At 35.0% G+C, this 10207-nt stretch overlaps 1 protein-coding gene across 3 annotated transcripts; it reads right to left on the reverse strand.

Annotated features, from left to right (window-relative positions):
* Nucleotides 1–5776: 5776 nt before the first annotated feature.
* On the reverse strand, nt 5777–9956 carry LOC132170639 (NAC domain-containing protein 37). Of its 3 annotated transcripts, none has more exons than XM_059581690.2 (4): nt 9823–9956; nt 7822–7998; nt 7245–7516; nt 5777–6512 (listed from the first exon to the last, which is right to left on the reverse strand). In XM_059581690.2, the coding sequence occupies exons 2-4, from the start codon at nt 7985–7987 to the stop codon at nt 5919–5921; spliced, it is 1032 nt and encodes a 343-aa protein (XP_059437673.2). In that variant the 5' UTR covers nt 7988–7998; nt 9823–9956; the 3' UTR covers nt 5777–5918. The 3 variants fall into 3 exon arrangements, with proteins under 3 accessions (XP_059437673.2, XP_059437675.2, XP_059437674.2); XM_059581692.2 differs by lacking the exon at nt 9823–9956 and adding an exon at nt 9344–9784; XM_059581691.2 differs by lacking the exon at nt 9823–9956 and having other exon boundaries at nt 7822–8434.
* Nucleotides 9957–10207: the final 251 nt, after the last annotated feature.

Genomic DNA, 10207 nt, shown 5'->3' on the forward strand with positions numbered 1-10207 from the left:
TGGCCCGTGGGAAAAGAATCCAAGAGAGTTGACATGAATAATATATATGTAAAAGAGAATAAAGTTTAGGGAGTGAAGAACAACTATTCCTCTTTTTCAACAGTGGTTTCTTGCCGAAAGTGTGTTTGAGAAGGATTCGGACGTCGTTAGGTCTAGACCCATTTCGAAAGATTTCTTATTAAAATTGGCCTCTAACTGATTTTTAACGACTCTTAACACATTGATTCGACGAGCAGCCTTACAATTAAGATTTTGTTTTGCCCGGTAATTTTGCAGCTTAAACATGTGTTCTTAAACAAAATCGCAAAAAAAAAAAAAAAAAATCCTCATAAAAATTAAAAAAAGAATGAAAAAATTTCAAAAAAAACCCTCTAAACTTCTAGAAATTATCCACCCAAAGTTCAAAAGCTCTCAATTAAAGGTATTGAATTTTCAATTTCTTTCAATTAACTAATTTCGTTAAGATTTTTCGTTAAATCTCGTCAAAATTTTCAAAATACCCTTATTTTTTTATTATAAAAAATTATTAAGATTTATGGGTAAAGATATATATTTGTAACATCTTTGTAATATTATTTATTTATAAAAAATGGGTATTTTTTGGGAATTTTAGTAAGATTTAATGAAAAATCTTAACGGAATGATGTAATTGAAATAAAATTGAAAGTTCGATATCATTAATTAGGAGTTTTTAAACTTTAAGAAGTAGTGTCAAAACGAGTGAGAAAGTTAGGGGGAGTTGTTAAGTTTTTTCCAAAAAGAATTGAGATGAATCCTATCGTCATATTGATTCTTTAAACTAAATTTTGATGTAATCACCAAATATTAATTATATTTTAACACTTGATAAATAAAGATAAAGAGAGATTGTAGTTAATTGAAATTGTACTGTCTTCTTGAGGTTGAGGAGAGGCTAACAAATAATTAAGGCCATTATTATTATTATTTTTTTGTCGTTTTTGAAATATATCCTCTACTAGACTACTTACTTTTGAGAGGCGTTGGATGATCCTTATCCTTGCATGAAAAGTTGATCAAATTGCATTGTTGCGTGGCATGATAGGCATGATTGTTCTAGAAAAAGGAAGGCCGTTTGAGTCAACCATTACACTGATTGCCATCCATGCTCATCATCTTTCCGACCCTGTCTACTCCATTTTCAAAAGCTTACCACCACTTTACGTGGAAGCTCTTGGTTGGCGCATAAGCTTCAATACGTGCGCCGACCAATATACAGCATGTCTGTCTATTAAGTCTAACAACAAATGTTGTTTTTATTTAACGGGAAACTATCACACCAGCTGCAATGCTTGCCATCGTTGATTCAACGTTCGTTTTCACTGCACTACTTATTTGAGAGAACGTGATTGGTCGAGTTGCTTATTATAGATGTGCCAGCTGATGAGTGAGACGTTTCAGCGGCGGGGTCGGCAAGAACATGCATGTTTGTTTGTAATAGCAAAATAATTAATTGAAAAAGTGAAAAAACACTGTGCCACGTAACTAGTGAATGTGAATGTCGTCAGAACGTGATTAATTAGTAGGATCGATGGCCTTTTGTTTGGATTTCAAAACTACTCATGAACTTATTAATTATATCTATCTGGAAGGCCAAAGAAGAGGTGACACACACACACACATATATATATATATATATATATATATATATATATATATATATAGGAGGGCATAGTCACTGATAGACTCTTGGTTTTTATTAATTGGCATTCTAGACAAAATTTCATGAACGATTATGATCAGTCCAATTACTTAAGGAAATTTGGGGATTACTGAAACGCCTAATTACCAGTGAGCTCCATGTCATGAACACTCACTAAAGAGTGCCAAGAAGGTCTGCCGAACCATACCCCAAATAGCGATTCAAGATCTGAGTGCACTCTTACTCAAGTATATATGACGCCTAGTAGCTGATTCTCACTTAGCCAGTTTAATTGTATGCCTTCTCCATACCTTGCGTCCCTTCCCAATAGGTTTAGGGATCGAGGGAATCTTGACATCAATAACAACTTCTTGGTAGTAATTTTCAAAACCCTAAACAAGAAGAGTAGACATGATGACTTGTATAAAGGAATTGTCAAGGTATTCACTCAGGTACACCTATTTTGCCTTAACAAAACTCTACTAAAACTTCCTTATTCATCAACCAACTGACTCGAGTGTTAAAATGGTCTCACCGAATCCATTAATCCTGTGACACTCTCTACCCTCAATTTTTTCCTTGTAGATTCTCTCTTTGGTGAATGGCGTGCGATCACTACACTAATAGAAATAGTGGCATATATTTAGAATGAGAAAGTAATACTAGTCTCTAGTATTATACTAGCATGACCATATGGGTGTAAACTAGGTTGTACAAATAGAGTTTTAACTAAAGACGATCTATTCTTTTTTCAATAATGAAATTAGCTGTCGTTCTTGTAGATGTAAACATACTATCGAACCACGCAAATTCTCCGTGTGTGTGTTTTCTTTTTCCTCCATATTTTCTTGCTTTTCACTGATCAATCACATATATAGTTGACGACAATCTTACGAATGATGAAGTCGTTCGTTTGAGGGAACAAAGTTAATAACTCGACATGGCATCAAATTATGAAGAAATTAAATGACGCAGAAATTTTAGCTGATTCTCTCGTTGCAAACGAACCATGATATTTATTGGTTGTTTAACTTTTGAAAATTCAGGTCGGAATAATGGCTTTAAAGATAATGTCGCACACAGTAGAGACCATGCATTATTGGAGTGACTAATTAAAGGCATTGCAATTATTCCCAATGCTATAGTTTTCTAAATACCCACTGTCATCGATTGACATGAAACTATAGCAATTAAACTGCGCGCATGTGGTAGAATATTCCCTGTTTGTTCATGATTTTATTATTTTTTAGGCTTATTATAAATTTCCCTTCTTATTTAACCAGTTTACCTAATTTAATTACCACACCTTAAATTCTCTATAAATACCATTAAATGCAATACAAATCTAAATAATTCAATAAAACAATGATGAATTAATCGTCCTAACATAAATATAGGATTCTAAAACTAAACTACAATTTTTTTTTTGGGTCTATTTTCTCTTCCTTCGCTTCCATTATTTCTCCCTTATTTTATATTAATCATAACTTTCTACAAATTTTGTGATATTGCTGTTAATTAATTTCCCTAGTAGAAGGAGATTTTTTTTTTCTTCTTCACTTATGGGTCCTACTTGTTGAAGCTCATCAGTGAAAAGTGTAATTCTTGTAATGGGGGTGTCGGTCCTTGCAAATGAAAATAAAAAAACATTTCATGTTAATATGGTCCAACATACAACACTATTTACACGAAAAAATAATTGGGTATTATATATACATCTTATTATAATTGATTTACAAACTGAAATAATTCATCAATGCATGTCAGGTGAAAAATTAAATAACAAAATGTACATGATAAAAAAATTTAATTATTTAATGACTAATGTGATCATAGTATTACGTAAACAGTTACGTCAATTTTCTTAAAAAGCATCAATTTACACGACACTGATGAAAAATTGATTAAGTTGAAATCTTATGTTTTATGGTTGCTGAATGAAATAATAACTTTGCTCATATAAACATAAATGAGACAAGCAAACAATCTTAGAATAATATTATCGGTGAGATTAATAAATGTGTGGCACTAGGAGGACATGAGAGGGTAAACAGAAGAGGGTCAAAATGTCCATAAAGACAAAGCATGCCCAACAGGAGCCACGTTGCACAACGCATGCTAGACAGGCCACGGGCCCACCATAACCCACACCCGAGAGATGCTCCCATGCTGACCACGATCAATCTAATTCAATCAATTAAGCTTTCTCATTTTGTCCCTTTATGCTTTGGTGTCTTGGAGGCTTCAAACTTCAATAATATTAATCCGATAAGGACTTTTATTTATTTATTTATATTTTTTATAGATGTTTTAATAGGGTTTTTACGTATATTTTCATATATAATGTTATATTCTTTTAACCTTCCTACAAGTTTTACCACATATCCACAATTAACACGTTCTTATGTATACTATAATTCTATATCCAAGAAGTTATCCCATCTGGATGCTACTGTTGGGGAAGTCAATGCAGCTCTCTTGGCAATTAGTTAGTTTTACTGCTGATTTTGGTTGTTTCTCTATTCTCTTTGAAGGGGATTGATTCTCAGCTCTGCGTCCTTGCCATTAATAAAGATCATCTCTTTTCAAGATTGGCTGTGTCCTTGTGATTGTTGATATTTGTTTGCATTTGCTACAATTTGCAAGTTGGATCGCATCAAAAGTATCAAGATGTGCGAACTCGAGAACACACTCAATTGCTAAATAGGCCGCTTCCCACAATTGTTTGGAAGCATTCCCGCTTGTTTCCCTTTTATCTCCTCCACCCGGATTAAGAGTGGGAGAGACCCAACTTTGTAGTCCTTTCCCCTTTTCCCCCTTTGCTTAGGAAAAAAAAAAAAATTCTATATCCAAAATAGAGAAAAAAAAAATGCCAAGATTAATATCTTGTACTTCACCTATAATTGCTCACCATTAATATTTGATGCTAGAAAGTATATATCATATTTTTATCTCACAACTATTCTATAAGGTTATTTCAAATTAAATAACCATTGAATCAGTCTTTAATGTTAAAAAGTAAAAAAATAAATAAGGTTTGGTGAAGACGGAGGGTCAACATTATGAGATAGTTGCTAACTAAAAATTTGGTATATTTCCTAATAATTATGCACTTCATGCACAAGCTCGGTAGGAGGTGCACCGTGCACTAATCTGGCTCCATCGATCTATTCAAGAATTTATAATATTTATTGTCACAATTTTGAACTTCCATATATATCATCGTTTATTGATGTGTTTCTTGTAAAAATCATGTATAACTTGCTAGTTAAGATAAATTAGATGGGCAAACTATACCATATTAAATTACAAATTACTATAAAATATTAAATTAATAACTAGTAAATAATAAATTTAATTATTTTAATTAATATTTTGACAGTTGCTACTGTCCATGCTCTTTACCAGCCAACATAGTAACAAGACAACAACATTTACATTAAAGAAGTCAGACTTGATGTTGTTAATCAAGGCCTAATTGTGGGTTTAACCAGGAAGCAGTGAAATTTAGTTAGCTTCGGCTGAATTTGTTTCTTGAATTAATCTCACAGATTTCACTTCCTCTATGGAGGAGCTATATTCTCTCTAATTAAAATCACCACTCGATTGATAGGGAAAGTATAAAATTTATACCTTTGTTTGCCTGGGTTGTCAGTTTCTTGGCCACTTTGTGGCTGATTGTTAATTTAATTATCAATAACTTATCTCAAAAGCTTATGCTAATAATTAAGAACTAGCGACTCAAATTACTAACTAATATTTCTTGTATCGTTGAAAACATCAAAATGAACTTCATTATGATGAATATTTCCATCATCGATCCGAGCTTCATGTGGGTACTCAATCCAGTTTCAGTACACGTATTCAAACCCTAAATCAGTACACATATTCAAACCCTAAACTTTTCTTTTTTTCCTTTTGTTTTTTGTTTTTTTGCCCCTCGAACGAAGAAATCATTTTCAAACATAGCATGTTGTAAGATAAGTCTGCAGCCTAAAGTCCTTTTCCTGCTGTATTTTCTTTTTAACTTTACTATGCACTTTGTTGCTAGCTGGTTCAACTAATTTCTGTGTACCAATTCTGATGCATGCTTTGAGAGAGAGAGAGAGAGAGAGAGAGAGAGAGAGATCATGAGATGTATTGAGTCGTTCACAAGCATATTTTACAAGAATATTTATCTCTCCAAGATCCATAAAACATCATACATTTATAATACCACAAATAGAAATCTCTTCATCTCTCTTAATTCTACCTTCCTTCATTTCTCAAATATGCATATCCCAATGTCACAGTCTGAGCTTGAATTCAAGAACCCATTCAACTTCTCTTCATCGTCGACCCTACTACTCTGCAATAACAGCAATGACATATCCGAGTTGTGATGATCATGTGCGCCAAAGCTTGATTCTCCATCACCCTCAAATCTTTCTTCTTGACTCAATTGAGAAGCAACAAACTTGTCAAGGGCCCTCCAGTCAGTCACCTTCTTGTTGTTGTTGGTGCAACCTCTATTCATTTGCTCTAATTCTTCTTCATTATTTTCTGATATCAGAGATATTGAGCTCGGCGGCCTCTTTATCAATGGCAGCGATGGGCTCGCTAGTTGAGGAAGCTGAACAAACTGATCAGAATGCATGAAACCACCCAAGTTATCCGCTTCTATCTCTTGCTTACACATGAAATTCTGTGATAAATAGTTTTGAGGCTGCCTTGAGATGAAATCAATCGGATCCACCACCGAGCTCACCCCACTCGGTTCGTCATAGAAGTAGCCCGAGTCCCACCCTTCAATGCTCTTGCTTTGGCTAGTCGTTCGCTTCTTGAACGCTCTGCATACCACCCATCCTTCTTCCTGCAAAAACAAGCTCGAACTCAGGATTTCTAACTATGATATAATATTAAATATTTAATCCACCTTTGTTTTCGGTTTTCATTTGTTGAAAAAGAGATTGATAAGCTCAATGCGTGTTGTATTATATATATATATATTAGGAAAGTGATTTTACTTTTTTGATAAAGAGTAGTAGTAGATAGAGTCAGAGGTGATGAATGAGGAGGAGAAATGGAATATTTATTTGACAAAATGCATGAGGAGAAAGCAAAGGCCATACCAGAAAAGGAATTGGAAGAAAGCAAGTACTATTCATTATTTTGGAAGTATTAACTTTTGACTTAGAGTCGGTGGAAGTCGTCTTCGTTGAAAACATATATACGGTGAGATTGCAGGTATTAGTGGTCTATGCGAGGAAAAGCAAAAGCCACTCACATGTTTAATAATTAGGTCGTAGAAATATAAAACCCGTGGTTCTCGATCAAGGTCTTACGATAAATTTTCTACGCACTTTGGAGATCTTTGTTTATGCAAATCAGAAAAAAGAGCACAGTAGGTCAAGAAAGGAAGAGAGAGAGAGAGAGATTGAATGGTCATATAATGTTGCTCAGAGGGAGATGAAAGATGGAGACAGTGTTCGGACTCGAATTATTACTTATTTGAAAAGAAATATATGAATTTTAATCATTTAATATATATTTAAAAAAAAAAAAAAAAAAAGGAAGAAGAAGATATAGGTAGGATGATGCTTGCCTGTGGAGGTCCATTTTCCTCAGATTCAAGCCGGTATTCATGCATGATCCAGTCAGTTTTCTGTCCATTTGGTGCACGGCCCTTGTAGAAGACGAGGGTTTTCCTCATGCCAATGAGTTTAGCTTTATCATATACAGCCTTGTCCCTGCCTGTCGCCTTCCAAAACCCGGCCATGGTTGCTCTATTAGTCCTTGTCCCTGTCGGATACTTCTTATCCTTGTGGCTAAAGAAATACCACTCATTTTGCTCCTCATAACCGATCCGGCATCTCTCTGTCAATTTCCATTCAGATCACTCACCCTATAAATCCATTCACACACATATATGCATACACAAACACACACACACACACTGTAAAACTAGAAGGAAGGATGGAACTATTAGCAAAAAATGGATCATTGTCACAAACCCTAATATAGATCCATACCCGGAAGTTAAAATTTATATTTTTGATCATATGAAACGTTATCCCAGTTGTATAAAAATCTTCTTCTTTGTATATACCACTACCTAGAAGTTGGTAGAGGTGAAACCCTAATACTAAATATGGATGAAATATAGATCATGCTATACGTACCTTGGAGATCCCATGGTTCGATCCTGTAGAGGTCGATATCTCTGATGACGTCAAGATCGATCTTTTGTGACGCAACTTTCTTCCTCAGGTAATAACCAACGAGCTCCTCGTCCGTAGGATGAAACCGGAAACCGGGTGGGACAGATGACTCCATCGACTCCATCATATCAGTAGGTACTGCATCAAATTCACCACCACAAACCCTTTAATTACTTCCATCATCTTTAAATCATAACGAATGTGAGGTTATAAAGAGAGAGAGAGAGAGAGAGAGAGGGAGAGGAAGGAGAGAAACCAAAGAAACCACCCCAAGGCAAAGAGAGAAAAAGTTAAAAAAGAATTATAAAAGAAATAATGAACCCTCGAAGCAAAAAGGTGACAGGTGTTATCGGAGATAATCATCAACTCATTTGGTGGTGATCGAGCAAGCTAGCTGCGAGCAACTCCCACCATATTTGCTAGTAATTTCTCAAAGGAAATAAGCGCGTGTTATAAACAAAAACCCATTATTTCAGAAACAATAATGATTTTTATTTTTTATTTTTTATTTTTTGTCCTGGGAGGGTGAAAAGGAAAGGAAAACCAAATCATGAGTTTGATAAAAACCAAGAGAAGTTGGAGCTTAGCCTTCTCATGTGTGCAGGGGTCTGTAAGAAACGGACAAGTAGAGGTTTGTGCTAATGATGTTGTCTTGTGTTGGTGAATGGTAGAAATGATGCATCAGGAACGGGGTTCCCATTACAATAGCAATAAACGAATAATTAATTTATTATATTATATTATATATATATATATATATATATATATATATATATATGACAGAACTAAAAAAATAGCATTAATGATAAAACCAACAAAATATACTTTTTAAGCAAATACTAATTTTTTAAAACGAAAAACAACAAAAAGTTTGGGAATTTGAGTTAAGTTGGAAACTAACGAAAGAAGTTCTCAGAGCTCTGTTTGGAAAGTTTTGATTTTGGAACGGACAGGGCGGTGGATGACGTTATCACGATTTAGCACGCGTTTCTCGAAAGAGAAAAGGCTGAGAGAGGCAAAAAGAGAGGGCACGGATCAAAGCCTGCTGAGGATAATAAAAAGGAGAAAAAGATAGCACTCTTTTGAGGCCATTGCAGGCTTGCAGCCTCTGTGTCTCATTGCTGAAACGGGGTTCTGACCTTTTTGTCTGTTTGTCGAGAATTTTCACGGCACTTCTGACCTCTTTTTTTCATAGACTGGAACAAAATGCTGACCCAAAAGAGAACCTATACATGGGTGTGCGTCTTTCTACTCGCATTTTGAGTTGAGTCAATAATATTCTCTCAACTCATCAATTTGATTTGTAATGCACACTAAGAGCTAAGAGCTAAGAGTGAGTGAGAGAGAGAGAGAGTTCTGAAACTACCCATATGAGCATATCCACCAGAAAGGGAAAAAGAAGATTAGGAGAATGGTGTGTGTCTGTGGGTGAGCCTGCACTAATTACACATGGAAAAGTACATTCTAACAATCTTCCACAAACCTTAAGCTTCTTCAGGTGTCTTCGATTAATACTTCATTCTTTTCCACTCTTAAACAGAAATAAAATATATAGATGTAGTAAGATAAATGGAAATCTAGGTAAGTGATCATGTGCTGCCTCAGAGAGAGAGAGAGAAACTTGAAGATATCAGCTTAAAGCTGGCCTTTGGAAGAAGCTCTTTCAAAATGGGAAGTGATCAAGAAAAACAATTTGAAATGATCTCGACCTGTTGTCTTTCCCAGATACAAAATTTGCATCCCATTTGAAAGCCTTCTTGCACAGAGAGAGAGAGAGAGAGAGAGAGAGATCGAGTAGGAGAGACCTCCTATATATTTATATAAGATCTTGCAGAAATCAAGAGAACATATTGAACTTTAATTTGGAATGAAATTTAGATTTTTCTCTTTCTAAGTTGCTAGAAAGAGAATCGATCGGCCATGCATGCAAAACTACAAGATATATAATATAAGCTTAAATACCTGATAATATTGGAGGTCTCTGTGTATTTACTTGTTTAAGACAGAATCAATGAAGAAGAAAGGACAAATGAGGTTGATGAAGAAGAAGAAGATGAGAAAAACAAAAACAAGAGAGAGAGAGAGAGATAAGAGAATTCCGTTGGGAGGGAGAGGTGGAGAGAATATAAAAGGAGGAAGGGAGGACCGCTCGATTGCGCATGGCTTGATGGTTGTCCCCAGTAGGTGACATCACTGCCTAGCTTCCTATTGAAACCCCCTTTTTCCCGTTCATTCTCCTTCTCTTGTTTCGTAATCTATAGCGACTCGTGAGATTTTCAAATGGGTCCTTTACAAGGTTTGAGGCCCTCCCTAAGTTAAACTAAATGATGTTTGTAACCCCACAACC

This window comes from Corylus avellana, chromosome 1 (assembly GCF_965113065.1).
Source record: "Corylus avellana chromosome 1, dhCorAvel1.hap1.2, whole genome shotgun sequence".
NCBI lineage: Eukaryota > Viridiplantae > Streptophyta > Magnoliopsida > Fagales > Betulaceae > Corylus > Corylus avellana.

What these genes read in the sequence shown, in the direction of transcription:
- LOC132170639 (XM_059581690.2), bottom strand. Translation starts at nt 7,987, where the DNA reads ATGATGGAGTCGATGGAGTCATCTGTCCCACCCGGTTTCCGGTTTCAT. An exon ending in CGAACCATGGGATCTCCAAG is followed by an intron (nt 7,517 to 7,821) that starts GTACGTATAGCA and finishes GGAAATTGACAG; the next exon opens with AGAGATGCCGGATCGGTTAT. An exon ending in AGGAAAATGGACCTCCACAG is followed by an intron (nt 6,513 to 7,244) that starts GCAAGCATCATC and finishes TTGTTTTTGCAG; the next exon opens with GAAGAAGGATGGGTGGTATG.